The sequence below is a fragment of the Xenopus laevis genome, chromosome 4L (assembly GCF_017654675.1).
Source record: "Xenopus laevis strain J_2021 chromosome 4L, Xenopus_laevis_v10.1, whole genome shotgun sequence".
Lineage (NCBI taxonomy): Eukaryota > Metazoa > Chordata > Amphibia > Anura > Pipidae > Xenopus > Xenopus laevis.
In genome coordinates this window covers 130863739-130885678 of record NC_054377.1, presented here as the reverse complement: position 1 = coordinate 130885678, position 21940 = coordinate 130863739, and the positions used below count along the sequence as shown (strand labels likewise).

General features: G+C 36.1%; 1 protein-coding gene across 5 annotated transcripts in view; it reads left to right on the top strand.

Moving 5' to 3' along the window:
• rad18.L (RAD18, E3 ubiquitin protein ligase L homeolog) overlaps positions 1–21940 on the top strand; it is a 195883-nt gene that overhangs the window by 34651 nt on the left and 139292 nt on the right. For all 5 annotated transcript variants that reach the window (XM_041590812.1, XM_041590810.1, XM_041590807.1 and 2 more), the window contains 3 exons: positions 7378–7730; positions 9216–9315; positions 21363–21547. In XM_041590812.1, coding sequence (XP_041446746.1) covers positions 7415–7730; positions 9216–9315; positions 21363–21547 — 601 coding nt within the window. In that variant the 5' untranslated portion in view covers positions 7378–7414. The remainder of the gene's footprint in view (positions 1–7377; positions 7731–9215; positions 9316–21362; positions 21548–21940) is intronic.

Here is a 21940-nt window from a genome sequence, read left to right as displayed (position 1 = left end):
CAGTTGCACACTGGGCAAATTTGCACACAAAACTTCATGTTGGAATCTTGCACATGTATGATAATGTGCTCATAATATACATAATACTCGACTTGTGCATAGTCTGAGCCACAGGCAACCGTTATAATACAGGTATAGGACTTGTTATCCAGAATGCTCGGCACCCTGGGTTTTCCGGATAACGGATCTTTCTGTAATTTGGATCTTCATACCTTAAGTCTACTAGAAAATCATGTAAACATTAAATAAATCCAATAGGCTGGTTTTGCTTTCAATAAGGATTAATTATATCTTAGTTGGGATCAAGTACAAGCTACTGTTTTATTATTACAGAGAAAAAGGAAGTTCTTTTTAAAAATTTGGATTATTTGATTACAGTGGAGTCTATGGGAGATGTCCATTTTGTAATTTGGAACTTTCTGGATAACGGGTTTCCGGATAATTTATCCTATACCTGTACACTAAAAAAGTGTCTGCCATTCTTTAAAAAATTTTGATCAGAAAGTATCGCTGGAAACTTGCAATGTCAATATGGTTGTGAGGAAAAATGACTCTGAAGTTGTACTTTATCAAAAAATTTCCAGTGAGAGCATACATCTAATTTTTTTAAATGATTTCCCTTTTCTCTGTAATAATAAAACAGTAGCTTTTAATTGATCCCAACTAATATATAATTAATCCTTATTGGAAGCAAAAAAAACTTATATGGTTTATTTGGAAACCTCAAGGTCCTGAGCATTCTGGTGTCCCAACATAACATGTACATATATATAGATATAGATATAGATATATATATATATATATATATATATATATATATATATATATATATATATATATATATATATATATATATATATATATATATATATATATATATATATATATATATATATATATATATAGAAAATGGAGTGCACAACCATGAGAATAAACAAAAAACCTGGGTGCTAGTCCGAAATATATAGACACATTCTGCAGGTATTGACAGCACTCCAAGGATATTCACAACTCAGCGATAGTTATACATCAGTGAAGGTTTATTGAAAATCCAACGTTTCGGCTCCTTCCTGGAGCCTTCGTCAGGGGTAATATTGTATATTTCGCCAGGAGCTGTGGCATAGCTTCAGTGGTTGTAGCACCCCATACCCCCCCTTTGAATTAGTGGTGATCCTATGCTTTTAAAATTGGGCGTTTGTTTTGGGAATATCTCTCCTTTAAAAGCCTGATTGCTGGCTGGGGAGGATTTAGCCCTCAGTGAAAAAACAGCGTTCAACGGACATTGATTACAGGTAATGCTAAAATGCACATAATATATAAAACAAGTTAGGGACCGCCATTCGGGGTTTACCTTGACGTGGTATGGTGGCTTATCAATTTTATGATCATAACTTTGTAACAAAATAACCCCTGTTTTGGGTACATATGCAATAGCATTTATTATACTTATATATACTTTAAAGCCTTTAGAGTGCTCCCACAACCCCCCTGTTTTGATATTATATATATATATATATATATATATATATATATATATATAGATATAGATATAGATATATAGATAGATAGAGATAGATATAGACATTTATTGTAACTTAATAGTAGTTTTGCTCACATTGCTTATTGTTTCTAAAATAGTCATTTTGCTTGACATAAAGCTTGACAGGGACTGTACCTTCCTCTGTTATTGTGTGTTCAATTGCCATTGGAACCGATTCCAATGTTCCCCCGTGGAAGAGTGTAATGCTAGCCATTTTGTTTGTTTATAGGGATTATTTTATTTGACACCTGTGTTTTTGCATGATGAAATATAATATAATTTTGTTGCAGTAAAGAAATCCTCTGAGCATTTTTCTATTGCATGACCTGACACGTGATTTATTATACTTGAATATCAACTAGCAACTTTATAGCTTCCTTAATTCATTTGAAAAATTATTAATTTGAATGTGTCAGTAGAGATTTATGCTGCATTACACAATTAAAAAAGCAATAGTTAGATGATTAAAGGAGCACATAAATATCAAATGATTTGACACTTATAGATTTCCTCAAAGAAAATAGGAATTCAGATGAATTGTGTCTGAACAGCAATGCCGAAGTGTTATTTGGTAGACATTCGCTAGTTTCGCTAGCGTTACTGCGCCAAGTGGAACCAAGTTGCGCTAGCGTTGGCTAATTTGCATACGACGGGAAGTTAAAGTTGAATGGACGTATATGTTGCAGCAAATACATTAACTACACAAGCCCGGGAAACCTTAATAAAATAAAATAAAGTTGTTATATTGCCTTACACATGAGCCCAGTGTATAGTTTATGTGCCATAAGTGTGGAAATGTAGGGGGGAAGCCGGTTACCCCAAAAAAAAATTTACGCTATTTTTCAGCCTATCACCCTGAAAAAGGAAAAGACTCTAGCTTTTTTGCAAATATTTTTTGAGGAAGTCCTATCTACTCTATTGCACTTCGCCTGGTCTGGCGCAAGAGGTACCGTTCAATAAAATCCGCATCTTAGTGAATTTGCGTAGTTACATCCATTCGCCAGAGCACAAATTCGCCAGGTATGTAATGTATATAACACAAAAAAAGGAATATATATATATATATATATATATATATATATATATATATATATCTATCTATCTATATCTATATCTATATATATATCTCAAAGTCAGTGTGTCCGCACTCGTCTCCAGACAATTTGTTGAGGTGCATGGTCGGTTAAGTATGGTTGTTAAGGACCAGCACTCTTCATACCTTAATTCTACTGGAAAATCACGTAAACATTAAACAAACAAAATAGACTGGTTTGCTTCCAATAAGGATAAATTATATATTCATTTGGATCAGGAGCTTTCTGGATGAAACACACACCACAAACCAGGAATGCTGCTCATCCCATAAATAACATAAAACCATGGGATGAGCCATTTAGGTGCACAAAGGTATGGCTTGTATCATACACATTACCCCAGCACTTCACTATATTTTTAAGAGAAATATATATGTACACTTCATAGCGTTAACAGAACTTACCTTCACCAAAAGAACCATATTTCATTCTGCTTTCGAGATTAGTTGTACCCATTCTTGCCTTTTGAGTAGGCATGTTAGGCCTCAAACTGTGCAAACACAGCAATCTTTACCTACTATCCATAACCATGTCATCCTTTAAGCTCACATACAAGCAGCATCTGGAAATGGACACGAGCGGAACAATTAATTTAGTTAGAATCACTAATGGAAACAAGCGCTCCTATAATCCAACAAGGATTACCGGAACAAAGATTTCTGCGAGTCAGCAGATGTGAGAGACAGGCAGCTGTGTTAATAGAGTACAGTCATAAAGCAACAACCATCAACAGAAGTGATGTGAGGTTAATGAAAATAACACAAAAGATGATTCATGAAGGGACACAAATTAATACACCAATTAATCAAAACTAATAATTGTTAAAAAACAAAAAAAGAAACAAAATGCCAATTTAGTATAGCCCAGCATTTAAGATTCAGTTCCGTTCAACAGTAGACGTCTAAAACATTAACACTTTTTAGATGGTAACCCCAAAATTAGGTCAGGATACACCTTCTCCTTGCTTCTTGTAATGGAATTGTAGACATTGTAGTTTTATTCCACCCTGCCTTTTTCTTTAATGTGTTTTGTATGATTTCCCCTGATGAAGACCTTAACGGTCGAAAAACGTAGGGCTTATGCTTCGGGGCAATTTTTGTAACTATTTTTCTTTTGATGGAATAAAATTTATTTGTTTTAATTTTGAGTGTGCAGAATTCGCTTTTTCTGGAATGTTCTACTAACCTTGGTGACTCTTCTGGGGAGTCCCGTAAGTATTGCACCTCGCTTTGTTGGGTGTGCACTTCCAATTTCTATTTATGCTATCTTATTCCACTCATGTGCCTGTGGGGTCTTCCACACAAAATAGACTGTCCAGTTGTTTGTGTTCTCAGCTGTTTGTAGTAGAAGACCCTAACAAAGCTAAATTATTAGTTGAGGAAACTGAGAAACCAAGCAAGGGACTTGTGGATCTTTGGAAGACGAGTTATTTAATCTTCTGGTGCCTCAGCATATTTAGAATAGTTTACTTCTTCTTAAAGGAAAGTGGATGATTACAGCTTTGTTTTGCCTGTAGTATAACCCTGTCCCTCTAAAACCTAGGTTAAAACCTCACAGTAGTGATATGATTAGCTGTACTGTTCTTCCTTGTCTTAGCGATTGTGGTTGCTGTTTTGAGAACTGCTCAACCAGCTTCCCTATTTAATCGTGATCTAGCCAACCCCATTCATTGATCCACCTTATAATCTTCAGTGTTGCATACTGCATATGCTCCATGTGGTAGGCAAGGCAACAGGGAACATGAGCGGAGGATGAAATAAGCCAAAATGAAGGAAGAGAATGTACGGGTACCTAAAAAAAGATGACAAAACACTAATAGGCGGTTGCCTATTTATCAAGGGGGCACAACATGCTGGTGCTAGAATCTTCTCACTACAGCACCCAAACAATTATCCCAGGTGGGAATTGCAGGATTTCCTGGAATAATGTCTGGTGTTCAGTAAATGCTTCATACTACACTTGCTTGTTCATCACTATCTTTGTGCTACCTAGCATTCTGGGTATTTTATATGAAAATCAGCAACACAAATGAACGCACACATAATGGACTGAAAACGCTTTAATCTGCATTGATCTTTTAATTATCAGTAAAGCTGATATAGAGGGATTCCGATAGAAGCACAGTATAATGAATAAGTTCTGTGGAGGTCATATGTTACAGCCAACTGAGATCACATCAGTCCCATCTCACAATGTAATGTCGTTAGAAAGAGAGGTAAAATTTAGATCAGATGGAAATTCCAAGTATGTGCGAGCATATCCGTATTCATTGCCATTTGATGTCTACAGTTAGAGATGAAAAACAGAATCTTCCTGTTTTTATCAAAGATACGGCTGCTTAATGGTATTTTTCCAAAGCCTTGTTAAATTCTGGAAAACCTCAAAGTGCACATTTCACTTTCAAAAGAAAAGCTTTCCTCATATATATATATATATATATATATATATATATATATATATATATATTATATGTATATATATATATATATATATATATATATATATATATATATATATATTATATGTATATTATATGTATTCTATAAATAAATACAAAACAATTTTATAAAAATACCGTAAACATTTGAAGGCTTTAAGCTCTTTCATTACTGCAAATATTATTATTTTTGGTTTGATACCATTGTTTTTTATTTTCTTTCTTTAAAGCAACAGTATTGACATTCATAAACTGGGGCCCTTACAAACAATGGTGAACAGATTGTAATGCAAACTAATGACCTGTGGCTCATGGACTTGAATGTTCTGACAACTGAGTTGCTAGCCCAGTCAAATTACCATTATTTGTAGAGAGCTTGTGTTCAACTCACAGCATCTGTAATGCTAATTACTATTCCACTTTAGACCTGTATCTCATGGGATTTCCAACCTCGATCACCTTCTTTCTCTTTTACATTCAGAAGTCCGCTAGCAATTATACAGAGTGAGCCAGCTCTTACACAAACTGCTCTTGGTGAGCCTTTTTATTAGTCCAGGCATGTGTTTTTTTTTCAAGAGACCTTCCTGAAGACCTTCTGATAACTATGATAACACATTTCCAATACCTTGCATTTTCTGGCTACTTGATAAAAGCGGAGAAGAGCAGATACCTTACAAAGAGAAGAGCAGGTACCTTACAAAGAGAAGAGCAGTTACCTAAGAAAGATTTCATATTGGACAGACATCACTACCTGATAAACAAACACTTTTTTATTTCTGCTGAGGAGACCTCGAAGAATCTGTTGGCTTTTCTTTTATGGGGCGATAAAATAAACATATTATTCATGAATGTTTTCTCAAATATAAAAGTAGTGCAGTAATGTAGCTTGGCAGCTAAGAAAGTCTGTGGCTTACTGTATGCTGCAAAAATTTGAATAGGAGAGGCCTGAATAGAAACAACTGAAAAGTTGCTTAGAATTAGCCATTTTATAACATATTATAGGGCAGATTTACTAAGGATCGAATTGAAAATTCAAATTTTCAAATTTATTTTCATGATCAACACTGTCAAATTTGACTAGGGAATTATCCAAACTGGATTTGTTTTGTTTTTTTTAAAAATTTGAATTCTATTTTCGGGATTTATCATACCCTTTAAAAATTAGAAATTGACTATTCGACACCTAAAACCTGCCAAGTTACTGTTTAAGTCAATGGAAGAGGTCCAGGGATCAATTTGGAGATGTTTGCAGCCTTCCAGAGAAAAAACTTGAATCAAATTCTAGTTTTTAGGACATTTAAATTCGCCCGAGTTTTAATAATTCTATTTTATTAATACATTTTTGCCAGGTCGAATTTCGAATTCATTAACTAATTTGGGGGGGTTAAAAAAACCTCAAAAAGGTCGACCCTTGATAAGGGCTCTTACTGACGAGCGGTTGAAGTTGAAAAACGGAACGCAGGGGAGCGCAGCTTCAACCGCTCGTCAGTAAGAGCCCTTAATGTGCCTCTAGAAGTTAATTGAAAGGAGAATCATCCCTTTAAAGTATAGTCATTGATCTAAAAATGCACACAAAATGTAGTGCCTGCTTTATATCTTTTTCCTTTTTATTATAGTTTTTAATACGGCGTAACTCCTTAAAGGAAAACTATACCCCCCAAACAATGAAGGTCTCTATAAAAAGATATTGCATAAAACAGCTCATATGTAAAATCCTGCTTCATGTAAATAAACCATTTTCATAATAATATACTTTTCTAGTAGTATGTGCCATTGGGTAATCATAAATAGAAAATTGCCATTTTAAAAAATAAGGGCCGCCCCCTGGGATCGTACGATTCACTGTACTCGCAAACATACCAACAAACCATACATGTTAGGTCACATGAGCCAATTAACAGACAGAGTTGTGTCTTTTGCTTCCACACTTCTTCCTGTTACAGTTAGAGTTGAAGTATTTCTGGTCAGGTGATCTCTGAGACAGCACAAAGACCATCACGAAATGGTGGCTCAAGGCAAGAGATGTAAAAGGACAATATTTACTTAAATATATATTCCAGTTTGGTAAGATTCTTTAATATGCCACTTAATATGATATGAACTATCTGTTGCTTGAGTGTTCGTTTCGGGGGTATAGTTTTCCTTATAAATTAACTAAAAAAAAAATGACTAAGAAACAAGATAAATATCTACCACATTGTGGACTGTTCTGCTTTACATGGTCTTAAAACAGATGCTATAGTGTTATATTTTCTGTTTTTTTTTATAAATTAAAAGCCAAACTTTTTTTTTTTTTTTTGCTTTAGGGAGCATCTTTCCAAGATTGTGTTAGATTCACCTCCTATGTCGCCACAAAGTAATCCCTCCACAAGCAAGCTTACTATAGCAAAAATGCAGGGATGCGGTGGCAAACAAGTAAAACAAGAGAATATATTAATGGATAGATTTCTGGTAAAAGGCAACAGTTCAACAACCCGAACAAATGCAAACACTTTACAAGATGAAACCTTTTTAAGCCAGGATTCCTCATATACCTCCGCTAATATATCCAATATTGAATTAGCCGGACAAGCAGATTCTTTATTGATGGATGGACTTGGTACAGTTTCACCCTCGACATCCTCTCCAGCTGCACCCTCTTCTGCATCAAAAGTTAAAGGTAAGCCTCTAGTGTCCACAACTATTTGTACCTATATGGGATCCGTTATCTGGAAACCTGTTATCCAGAAAGCTATTACACGATGGCCATCTCCCATAGACTCCATTATATCCAATTAATCCAAATTTTAAAAGGTTTCCTTTTACCCTGTAATAATAAATCAGTAACTTGTACTTGATCCAAACTAAGATATAATTAATCCTTATTGGAAGCAAACCATTACTTTCACTTTCCATTCAGCACTTCCTAGATGTCACTGCTCTCCACACATTTCCCCATTCTCTTCACCGTTTGTGTAGCCAGGGCATGGGGATGGACATCGGGTTCCCCATTCTGGTGCACAAACAAGATTCTGAGATGATGCAAGACTTGCCTTAATAACAGTGTCCACAAAATGTCTCCTGCCTGCTTGCTATAATTATGAATTCCCAGACGAGATGCAAATTATTTATATAGTGTAATAATTTGCTTGACTAATGTGATAAAATACGATACTGAATAATTTTCTTGGGTGACAGGTCCCCTTTAAAGGAGAAGGAAAGGCAAAAACTAAGTAAGCCTTATCAGAAAGGTCCATCTAAATATACCAGTAAACCCCCAAAGTAGTGCTGCTCTGAGTCCCCTGTCAAAAGAAACACTGCATTTCTTTCCTTCTAATGTGTACACATGGGCTTCTGTATCAGACTTCCTGCCTTCAGTTTAAACCTCATTGCCCTGGGCAAGAGCATGCTCAGTTTGCTCCTCTTCCCCCCCCCTCCCTTCTCTACTGTAATCTGAGCCCAGAGCAGGGAGAGACTCAGGCAGGAAGTGATGTCACACCACGATAATACTGCAGCTGCTATCCTAAACAAACAGAGAGTTTCTAGAGCTTTTTACTCAGGTATGGTAAAACATTCTACAGAATAAATATAGCATTCTAGCTTGCACTATTGCAACTAATTTATTGGCAATAAAATGCCTCCGTAGCTTTCCTTCTCCTTTAAGGGTAATGTCTGATGGGGAGATGTTTTATTCCATGATAAATTCGCACTACTGCAAACAAGAAAATGCTTCTCCACCGGCAATAATTGAAATCGATTTTGATAAAACTGACGCTTCACAATGTCGCTGAAATTGCCTTGTGAGGCAACTTCCGGCGACTTAGGAAAAACAAAGCACCCGCAGTAGCCCCAATTTATCATGGGTGACAAATCTCCACGTCTGACATTACTTTTCTTGCAATCCGTTATTATTTTCCCAAGGATTTTGTCTTCACTGTTGCTGTGATATTCTTTGTTTATTGCACTTCATTATAAACATTTCCATCTCCCTGTCCCATGTGTATGCCCTCAATTAGTATGATCTCCTCATCCAGGTCTCTCCTTTCACTGATCACCAGAATCTCAAAATTGTATTTGTTTTTGATTCCTATCCAATAACCCCTTCACTTGCTATCAACTTACACAGGCTTTTTGTTATATATATTTATATTTGTTTGCGTTCCAGTTGATTGCCCAGTTTGTGGAGTTAGTATTCCAGAACAGTATATAAACAAGCATCTAGACAGCTGCTTAAACCGGGAAGAAAAAAAAGACAGTCTGCGCAGGTAAGATGGCTCTTCAGATTTAAATAATTGTCGTTAAAACTTACAGGCACAAAAAAATGGCACTGATAGAAACCTGGAGCAAGCCTGGAGCAGGGAAATGAGCATGCTTCACTGACAGTCTATATATTATAACAAATATACAATAATTGGATGCTGTTCTCACACAAACACTTTTGGCTTCATTTGACCACTGTATGTAGAATGTAGTATAGGGTTGTTCAGAGCCTTCAAACCCTTTGGTTACATTTATAGAGGTGGCTGTTTAATTGTTGTGAAGACCAAAGAATGTCCGTGGCCTTTACCTGTACAGAAGTTAAAAGCACCGTTCCTAGCTGTTGCAGACATATTTACTGTATAATCTATAAGAGGGCTTTAGTTGTTATTATTACATAGAAAGCATGTTGCCATCATTAGTTCATGGATCAAAAAGGATTCTGGAAACATAAAACCCAAACAGGCAAACAGGCTGCTCCCCGACTTTTCTCACTCTAGAGGTACTGGTCCCTCTAGGGCAACTTGGCTTTGGTGTACCCAGGCTCAATGGGAACATCTGGATGGATCAGCAATCAGAAGCCAAAGAGGAAGATCCATCCCTTCTCACTCACTATACCAAAGTATGACAGGAAGTGGTCATAATGCCTCTTGGCCAATAACTGGGTTATGCAAAATACAATGACTTCATGGACACATTAACCCTATGGTCCCATATAATTATTACATTTTATTACTGTGCCTTCTACAAGTGTTCCGGTCCTTTTTTTTTAAAAAAAAAAAGTTCCTATGTGGATGTACATTTTTAGCCTTACAAGAAAAATTGCGGGCTCACTTTCAACCTGTTTGATGTTTTTAACAGGCTATGAAATTAATTTGGACTGCTGTTTATGAACTGGGATATTATGATTACCACTTTATGAATTGGGTTATGCAATATATTTATATGAAATTGTGTTTGTAACGATCAATTGGTTTATGTAATATACAATTATATTTTGTGTTTATTAAATGGCTAAGGGATCTCAAGTAATAAAAGTTAATCAAATTAGAAGTATAACTATAGCGTGAGAATAATGAGATACTTTTTGAATCTCACACAGAATAAACTTTTACAAGGCTGAATCGATTAGTGCCCCATAGACATAGGGACATGAAAACTATTCAAATATAAGTCAGACCAGATATATCTGAGTAACAGACTAATCTCTATTATGTATTCGTACAGTAACATTATGTGCATCTCAAAGAGATATGGAATGAAAGTGCTTTATGTCCCAGTTGTACATTCATTCAGCATTAATGCTGTGAATGCAGACACAAATTTAATTTGCCTTCTCTGATAGATTAGTGCTCAACACATAATAGCACTTTAATAGAAAAATATTTAATCCAACAGTCAATAAGCTTTGTGTATACAATTGCTGATGCTGTGAACACTCCGACAAACAAAATCCCCAAACTGTCAGATGAGATACTGCAAGTCTTATGGCAAAAGAAAAAAATATATTTTTTCCCCAACAGTTTCTGCTTCAAACTGCTTCAAATATTTTTGCATGCATGCACATATATGTAAATTGATGTACATCTTACTGCTTATTAAAGGGCATGTAAAGGCAAAACAATAAAATCCCATTTTTACTTTCTTTAATGAAAAAGAAACCTATCTCCAATATACTTTAATTAAAAAATGTGTACCGTTTTTATAAGAAACCTGACTGTATGCAGTGAAATTCTCCCTTCATTTACTGCTGTGGATAGGAATTGTCAGATGGTCCCTAACTGCTGAGCAGGGAAACAATCATACTTATGAACAGCAGGGGGAGCCCCCGCCTTACTTCCCAGCCATGCAGAACTCAAGCAGCTTTGTTTATGACGATCCCTAAGCAGACCAGACCACACTGAGCATGTGCACAGTCTTAGTCTTGCAAAGATGTTTAACAAAGTTACAAGATGGTGACCCCCTGTAGCCAACTTTGAAAGAATAAATTATTTGTTTGATTAGACTTGTGGTGCAGTAAGTTCATGTTTATATTTAGTATACAAAATACAGCATTTCTAGCCTTATTCTATTCTTATTCTGTTTTAGACTTTACATGCCCTTTAAGGACAAACATAAGCACTAACCTAATCTAAAACAAAAGTTGTATTGATGGATAAACTCTGTTACCCAAGAGATATTATTACGTAAAGCAAATATTATGTTAATCTGCATTTTGACTCATTGTTGGCTTTTCAATTGTCTCCTACTTTCTCAAAGGCCTTTTTTATGTTGATATGTATATGATCATATACTAAACCAGTTATAAATAAACATGCTGGAATAATATCAGCTAATTGTTGTTGACAATGCTTTGTGATGAAGTTGGCCGATTTGCTTATGTTTTGCTGTAATCAGAATAAAACTTTCTTGGTCCTTCATAGTCATTTTGGCAGTTGTGAAGGTAGTTAACCATACGAACATCCACTATTAAATGACCTGTATAAAGAACTCCTCCTTATCTGTAACCCAGGAAGAGAGGGAATATTTTATACTGACGTAGTAAGGTGTCGTTGTCGAATTTGCATATTCAATTTTTGGCAAAGATAATTGTTGCCCTTAATTATCCAGTGCTATAAACTCGCATGAGTTTTGATATAGTTTAGGCAAGCACTAAGGATTTGGTCAAATCTGATCACTTATTTCCTATCATATATTCTTGTACAGGTATGGGAATGCTCTGGACCTGGGGTTTTCCAGTTACCAGATCTTTCCTTGATTTGGATCTTATATCTTAGTTGTGTTTAAGAACAAGGTGTTGTTTTATTATTACAGAGAAAAGGAAATCATTTCTAAACAATTGGATTATTTGGATAAAATGGAGTCTATGGAAAATGGCCTTTCCATAAATTTTCTGCATAATGGTTTTCCCGATGACTGATCCAATGCCCATATGTCCGTAAAGTTTAAAAGCTTCCCATAATTCAGAGCTTTCTAGATAATGGGTGTCCAGATAACGGATCCTATACCTAAGCCAAATCTATGGCAAGTGGTCGTAGAAGCATTTGGCCATCGTCTTAAATGGCGGCAAGAACGTGATGTTGAACAAAGTGGTGATGTCAAAATTGATTGTATGCACACATTCTAAATATGATTTCAGTAGTCTTTCTACCATGGACACACAATACTACATAATTCCGCTACAGGTATCAATAAACTTGTATAATAACCTCTGTTTTTTGAGATGCCTTCTTTCCTGGAGATTTTTCCATTCTCTAAGAAAATCATAGGCCTATAGATGCTGCTCAATGACTTCAAGAGGGATTTAATGAAGCTCGTCCCTTGGCGCTGTGATCACTAGAGCTAAACATCAATGAGCTTTCATAGAAAGTAGAGTGCAGAGTAGAATTACCATAGTCTTCCATATCAATGAAAGAGCTGCAGCATCTCCAGCTTGATGAATGGCCCATTATATCACTGAAAATAACATGTATTTTAGCGTTCTGTGACAGATATGAATTATCGTAAATGCAAGTGACACATTTTATGTTGATCTATTTCCGTTTTTGCTTTGTGTTGCCTGCCCCCTGCAATCTAGCAAAGTAGCCCTGTGAATCTAAATCATTGCTGCTGAAGGACATTTTCCTCTAATAACACTTGCTGCAGTGGCTAATTGCTGCTATGTGATCACCTACGTGATTGGGTCACTTACCTATAAGATACTTTTCCAATTACTGGTAATAATTTACATTCATTTAGCTCAGATATAATGCCAGTTAGCCAATAAATCCTCTCAAAAGCTCTTTACATAGTCTCTGTGGACTAAACTTTATGTGATTAACCCCTGAGCTTGTACATGCTTGTCATATCTGGTTTACCGGAACATTGGATAATTTCCTCTTAATCTGGATGGAGAGCACATATTTATGGAGCAATCCGCTGCTTCAAGAGCCAAAGCTTTTTTCCTTTTACCAAGATATATTTAGTACCTTGTTCTTTTAGAAGCAAGAACATTGATTAGTTTAATATTATTTTCTGTGTCCCCTATGCTTACTCACACATCATATAAATAGCATATCCCAGTGATACTGGAAAACTTGAGCTCATAGCCATCTGCTTTTCTGCTTAGGTCTTTATCAAAATTGCCTTTAATCTGGAAAAGGACACACCAAATTACAATATTTATTGATTCTAATGATTTTCAAATAGCGTTAGTACAGATCTGGGATTCGTTATCCAGAAACCCATTATCCAGAAAGTTCCGAATTACGGAAAGGAAGTCTCTCATAGACTCCATTATATAGTGAATAAATTACCCCCTCTTGTAAATTATAGGGATGTTATAAGTTACCAAGGAGTTTCATGACCATATAAAAACACGAGGCTGAAGGTCATGGAACCCGAGGTAACTTCTAATATCCTCATATTTTACAACTTGGGGTACTTTATTTATTATAATACACAAGTTTCAGTGAGTCATGTGACAGAAATTACATCAGAACTCACCGTTTATAATGAATATAATTTACAAGATATTCATGGCTTTTGTGTATTATAATCAAATAATCAAATTATTTCATTTTTCTCTGTAATAATAAAACAGTAGCTTGTACTTGATCCCAACTAAGAGATAACAGGTCCCATATCTGTATAGTATATTTAGAGGCAGATTTATCAAGCCTCTAAATTTTAAATTCATGCGAGTTTTTTTAAAACTCTATTGAATTGGAATATACTTGAAATTCGACTATTTACAAAAAAAAATCGAATATTTAAAACTCTAATGAATATTCCTGACCCGAAAACTTGAATTGAATGTCAGGAAGGCTACTAACATCTTCAAAATGGTTACTGGACCTCTCCCATTGATTCTACATGAATTTGGCAGGTTTTAGGTGGCGAATAGTTGCTAGGGTCCAAATTACTCTAGCAACCATGCACTGCTTTGAATAAGAAACTGGAATATGAATAGCTGAGGGCCTAAGTAGAAAGATGATTAATAACAATAAATGTGTAGCCTTGCAGAGCATTTTTTTTTAGAAGGGGACAGTGACACCCTTTTTTAAAAGCTGGAAAGAGTCAGAAGAAAAGGGCAAATAATTCAAAAATTGTCAACAATAAATAAGGAAAGCAAATTGAAAAGTTGCATAGAATTAGCTATTCTATAACATAGAATGGCCCAATCATGGTTTGGATAAAGATGAACACAGACTCGGTAGATGAAAGTAATACAGGTATAGGACCTAGGGTTTTATGGATAAAGGATCTTTCTGTAATTTACCTTAAGTCTACTATAAAATACTTTAAACATTAAATAAACCCAATAGGCTGGTTTTGCTTCCAATAAGGATTAATTATATCTTAGTTGTGATCAAGTTCAAGGTTCTGTTTTATTATTACAGAGAAAATGGAAATCATTTTTAAAAATTTGTATTTGGATAAAATGGAGTCTATGGGAGACGGCCTTTAAATGAATCGAAGCTTTCTGGATAATGGTTTTCTCGATAATGGATCCCATGCCCATATGTCCATAAGGCTTTAAAGCTTTCTATGCTATGGTGCTTTGAGGCAGATAAGCAGCCAACAACAATTCACAAACACCTCTTTACTATATGAGAAAAAAAAAATCTTGAATGGGAAAAAGAGAAACCACCCACTCATAGCATTGTGACTCATGAGAAAGTCTGTTGAGTATAAGTGTTGGGAGTTAAGTGGAAGCAGCAGTGTTACAATTAACTTTTGTGAGAAGCGAGAGCATTTCCCTTTCTGTGTTAATACCGATTTCAGGTCCCGTATATCATTGATTCAGTCTTGCTTTGTTTAGCTCCTTCAGTGCTGAGCGGACATGCAGAGCAATGTATTTGTTGCTGTTAGGGCACTGAGAGTAGCTTTTTGCCTGCAGTTTATGGTTTTCTCAATCAAACAATGAATCTATTTAACACTTTCCTGTAAAATTACCTAAAAAAAAAAAAAGAATATAGGAAATTTGCTGTATTTTAGTGATAGCTCTTGTGTGAAACAGAACTGCACCTCCATAGCAGAAACTTCTAGTCCCCAAAATACAATTCTTTGCTGAAAAGGCTGATTAGAGTATAATTTTCAAGAAGGTTTATCTGTTGTTTTATTAATTTGCCTCTTGTTGCTGCATTATCTAGCACCAGTATCTAGCAGCAGTACATCCTTTTAATTAAAGGAGAAGGAAAGGCTAAAATTAAGTAAGTTTTATTATAAAGGTCTATATAAATACACCAGTAAACCCTCAAAGTAATGTTGCTCGGAGTCCTCTGTTAAAAGAAACACCACATTTCTTTCCTTCTATTGTGTACTCATGGGCTTCTGTATCAGACTTCCTGTTTTCATCTTAAACCTCCAGGGCTAGGGCTTGAGCATGCTCAGTTTGCTCCTCTCCCTCCTCCTTTCCTGCTGTAATCTGAGCCCAGAGCTATGAGTGAGCAGGGAAACTCAGGCAGGAAGTGATGTCACACCAAGAAAATAAGGCAGCTGTGATCCTAAACAAACAGAGAGCTTCTAGAGCCGTTTACTTAGGTATGGTAAAGCATTCTACAGAATAAATAGTGTTATAGCTTGCACTATTGTGTCTAATCTACTGGCAATAAACTGCTTTGCTACCTTTCCTTCTCCTTTAATTGTTGTCTATTTCAATATTAATACCACTTATGAATGCAATTGTTACATACTAATTCATTTCAAAAATATACAGTATATTAATCTTATATTGTTGTGCTTTGTGACTCCACTCCCCCTATCAGCTTCTGTCTTTAAAGGCATCACTAAGCATTTTAAAAGGGTGGTAAGTTATGGAATAGGCAATAATTCTTTTCAACTTAAATTTTTGATTTGGTTGTCTTTTTTTTTCTCTTCTATTTCTGTAGTTTTTGAATGGTGTACTTTCCTCTTTTGACTCAAATGTATTGATGATTAAATTTTTTGGCAGCCGTGGTTTTGTGGCAAAAGTCTGCATTTCGCCATCTGCAATTTTTTTTGCGAAACTGTAGCAAATACTTACCACGACAAAACAGTCGCCATTCACATCATGGGTCACCCCTTTGCCGGGGGTAAGCAAATCACAATGTGCACAGCTTGTTTATATAATAAGCAACATGTTCTTTAACAATATATTGATATGTCGCTCATAATGTCAATGAGTAGATGTTGTAATATAAAAATGAAAACTCAAATTTAAATAAAGAGTTAAAAAAAACAAAAACAAATCATCGCCATAAGAAATAATGCCCATAGACTTGAATGCATTTGGACAAAAAAGTCGCCATAAGAAAAAACGGCCATTGACTTTAGTGCATTTGGAGCGAGAAAAATTGCCATGTGTGTAAAAAAATTGTCGCCCGTTAAAAAATTTTTTTGCCGCTCATTGACTTTAACCGTTTTGTGAATTTTTTGCAGTTTCGTGAATTTTTTTCACAGTTTTGCTAATTTTTCTGTGATAGTGAAATGAAACAGATTCCCCCTGCCTTTCACCTGCTATAATGAGAAAACACCTGCGACAATGCACTTGCAGCGCTTCGATTTCCGAAGTCACTCGAAGTTTCCTCGTGAGGCAACTTCGGGCGACTTTGGAAAGCGAAGCGGCACGAGTTCCCAAATCTGCCTGTGTGCCCCTGCCCTTAGGGTAATTTAGATTCTAGCAATCAATTTCTGAAATGGTAAATAATTAAAAAAAAAAACACACAAATAATAAATAATTAAGACCAGCTGCATATTTGTTGGTCAAAAAGGTCTCTTGTCATTCAGAAAGGCTTAATTTCCTCTTTGAATATTGTAGAACACATTTTAACGAAACGTCGAAATAAATCAGTTTTTTTGTTTTGCACTAAATAAGTCCTGAGAATGCGATTCTTTTGTAGGTTGGTTTAAATAATTATTTAACCAGCACCCAGGCGGTTGTTCTTTTTTTCTAAGAGTGCCCCAGCTTTACCAAGGAGGTCTTCTTCAGAATTTACCCGCACTCCAAGTAGTTCAATCAAAGTGAATTTTATTGAATCATCACCCACGTGTCCAACTTTCCGGCCCACATTAGGGCCTTTGTGTGCCGAAACTGGTTATAATCAGTAATCTATACGCAAAAAAGAACCGTGAAAAACAAAAATTGTTGGCTTTATTACGACGTTTCGGCTCCTAGACTCGAGCCGAGTTCGGATGACGGCTCGAGTCTAGGAGCCGAAACGTCGTAATAAAGCCAACAATTTTTGTTTTTCACTAAAAGACCTGTGTGTGCGGTTCTTTTTTGCGTGTATATATATATATATATATATATATATATATATATATATATATATATATATATATATTTTGCTATATATTTTGCAGTTCAACCATCCTACAAGTGGGATCTGTGGGATGGAAAGACTATATCCTATAGACTTGATTTTATCCAAATAGTAGTTAAGTCAGTAGCAGTAGTTTTTACAAATAAAAGCACTGTCAATTTCTATGTGCCTTGGGAAGAATTGTATTTTTGTTTATTAGGCAAATTTTTTGGGTGGGTTGATTTGGCCTTTAAATAAGTTGCGGTGGGGGAGAATAGTGTGCAGCATCTGTGAATCTGGCAGATATTAATATTGTATAGGGCCACAGGCTTTATAAAATCGAATAAATATGGTGTACTTTAAAGTATGATGCAGCTTTGCTTTGGGCAGCTACCTGGTCTTTCCTGCTAATCCATGAGTATATATGAATTTTTAAAGATGTACTTGCTACAGAAATATTTAGCCCTACAATTTCAAAAAAAATTCAGACAATTTCAATTTAGATGTACAGTATGCAGCAGAGTCAATGGAATTGGATTCTGATATTCTAATATACATCAATTCTCCTCTGCTTTCACATGAATACCTCATTGCACGCTTTTCTTTTCTGCCATGGCACGCAACTGGAGGTGGGAGGCACTTGCATTTAGATCTTTCAATTTATCATGTTGTTTAGACAAAATCTATGGGACTGATATTGCAGTGATTAAATTCCTTCAGTGAATGTGAGAGCTAGCCATCTGTTAGTAACTGTTATATGTCAGATATAGATGCTGTGAAAGGCATGCTAGCAAAACTCTGTATTGGATAGGGAGCACTCTCAGGTCAGTTGGCATGGGGAGCTTTGTAAGAGAGCTCGGTGCTGATCAAATAGCAGCAGGTTCTTTTTTGGCAACTGCAGCACTGAAACCAGATGGCCTTGCCTATTACTGAATTTATTTCTGCCTTTGATGACCAGCTTCTTTCGTCCTGCTCTAAACGCCCGCAGAACTCATTTTGTTCATGACCCTTTTCAGGATCGTCGATTCCCTGTGTCTAGTCTAATCATCAACTTTACTTTCTTCAGTTTTAACAGTACCTGTTGGAAATCATACTTCCGTTCTCCAGCTTTCAATGAAGTATCAGTCCTGCCATGTAAATTATACATGTGCCTTCATTAAGGGGGTTATTTATCAAAGGTTGAATTTGAGTTTTTATACCTCGAATGAACTCGCAACTAGACTGGTTTCTAATTTAAGAAAAAACTCGAATCAGCAAGTTCTGGGTTAACCACCCGAAAACTTAAATTAATCGAGTTTTTGGAGGGAAAAAAAACTTGAATCTCTCAAATTGATCGAGTTTTCAGGCAAAACCCTCTGAAAAGAACTAGAACATCATGAAGGCTAATAACAGGGGTGTCCAAACTACAGCCCGCGATCCATTTTTAATTGGCTTGCTTCAAATTCCTAAAAAATACCAGAAGGAGAACAGGGAGCGAGCCGAGCCCTAACCTCCCAGCGGCCACAGACCGACTAACTAACTGGGAGGCGGCACATTGCTGTAAACGTCACCGCGTCCACCGTCCCCCAGCCAACTGCGGCGAACCACGCCCACCGTGGCAGGCACCTCATTCCCTCTGCGCAAAATACGCCTGTCTTCTAAAAACCACACCCGCCAGTCTTGCTAGTGAACCCATGTGACGCCCCTCTCGCATACTGTTTTGACCGCTGTCACGAGTACCCTGTAGACTAGATAATAAAAGCTGCGATCCAGCACTGAGCGTTTGTGCTGCGGAAGCAGAATAATTGCTCGCTAGTAGAGGTTCCAAGGATATTGGCTGAGATTCGGAATCCTGTGTTCTCCGGTTGTTACCCCAATTTTCATACTCGCAGTGACATAGCTGCAGACATTGCCAATTTGTAATGTCGTCCTAACAAAAATACCGTCAGTTCAAATACTTTATTTTCTAAACCTGCGGAATGCATCTCTATTGATGGCTGTCATAATGCGCAATTCATCCAGTGAATTCAGATATGAAACCCCAATTAGGGCAGTTACCCTAGTATAACATTAGCTCAAGGCATCTAGGTTCAACTATGCACTGTCAGCATATCCGCTTGCTTATTCATTTTGGGGTTCGCAGGTTACAAATAGCATGGTTCTGGATCTGGTTAAGGACACCCGCCTGGAATAGTTCTGGTTAGGGGCATTGGCATATGAGCATTATGGTTAGGGACAGTGTTATGTAATCATTCTGCTTATAGAACAATGTGAGACATAAGACATAAGCACGTTGCAGAATTTTACTGTTAAGTTGTTGACTTATAGAGAGAAAGAGATGCAGGAAGCTTGTCAGGGCTGATGAGTGTGGTAAGTAATTATTTATTATCCCCTCAAGTATAAGCTGAAATAAATTATTGTACATTACAGTTGCCCTGTCCATTTAAGGGCCTCCCATTCTGTTGTGCCCCCAGAAAATGAAACAATTAGAATGGTCGGCCCCCACACATTTTCACCTCACCAAATCCGGCCCTTGTTGTAAAAAGTTCGGACACCCCTGGATAATAACCATTTTTAATGGTTCAAGGGACCTCTGCCATTGACTTCTACAATTTTGACAGGTTTTAGATGGTGTATTTTCAGATTCAAGCTATTTCCAGGGTCAGGGTATAATAAATCTCAAAAAAAAAAATTTTTAACCCGAAAATTTTCGGGAAATCACAACTCGAACTTTAATAACTCTGCCCCTAACTCTATCATGCACCTCTTAACTGTCCTTTGTTTCTACCCATAAATAAACAATCCTCTTCATTTATTTTAAATAACATGCTTCATTGTGTATTTATTTGCTATTAACATTGATATTCATGGCCTGCTACTTAAACAATCGACCAAACTAGTGGATGTTTTGAGATCTGTTTCACATACAAACTTTATTCATTTTTAATAGTTACATAGTTTAGTTTCATAGTTAATTTGGGTTGAAAAAACGTAAGGAGCAACCCCTCCAAACATATATACGCTTACTTATACTGACCTATATACTGACTGATTTGGACCTACAAACCCTGCAGAACCACCAGCCAGATTAAACTAAGCAATGGCAAAATTGTCTTCTATAGAATAAAAGCCATAAGGTGGCCATAGACTTAACAATTACGATCTTTCTTGGAAAATATCTTTCCAAGAAAGATTGTTCGTTTCAACACACACGAGTAGAGCTGAATCATCAGATATACAGGTAGAAACAGTAGAATTCTACCTGTATCTCACGATTCAGCACTAACAATGGCCGATGTTTGGGTCCCTTCAAAGGAGTCCAATCAAAATTTTCCATCCAGCCCAATCGACGAGCCCAATATCTGCCGATATCGGTCCCACCATACACGCACCGAATATAGTTCGAAAACTAATTTTGTACGATATTATCTGTGCGTCTATGGCCACCTTTATATACAATTCAAATTGTATTAATGTAAACAAGCAAGACCTTGACTGTGTTTTTGGATAAGAATACTGTAGCAAGTGTTGTACTCACTGATCAGTAACATGCTGAGTGTTTCTCTTCCTATGTTATGTCTTGTTTGTTTGATGTGTTTAATAAAGAAAATGCAATAAAATTTACCTTTTAATTAAAAATGTGGTCTCTTTTCTAAGAATTTCTAAGAACATGTGCTTGCTTTTTAGGGTTCAAGAGATCCCTGATAAATTACTTGCTTTACACAAAATTAATATACATTTTATTATATTGCTACGTAACATCATTTCAAGGAAATCCAGTTTGTAGTTTTAATTCTCCTCTTTTATTATAGTTCTGTTGGCAGGAGAAAATCCATGGCCAAAATTGTGTACAACCTTCTGTCTGAGAGAGATTTGAGGAAGAAGCTAAAAGAGATTGGCCTTTCCACACGAGGCTCCAAGCAACAAATGATCAGAAGGCACCAGGAATTTGTTCATATGTATAATGCTCAGTGTGATTCCTTAGATCCAAAATCAGGTATGCGCCAACCAATTTCTGGTTTCTATTATTTTTCTATGATTTGTATAATAAGTATACTGTCTAAACGTAACATTTTAAAAATAATGCTACAATATTTTTTTTTACCAACAGTAGGACGCCCTGTTTTATGTTTTTCAGAGGTGTATAATACAAGAAAACGTAAAATCAGGGAAATGTATTAAATTAAACCTTTAAGTTAACCTTTAGTACAGTATGTTATAGAATTGCTAATTCTAAGCAACTTTTCAATTGGTCTTCTTTTCTATAGTTTATAAATTATTTGCCTTCTTCTTTTGACTCTTTCCAGCGTTCAAATGGGGGTCGCTGATCCCATCTCAAAAATCAAATGCTATGTAAGGCTACACATGTTTTGTTAGTGCTACTTTTTAT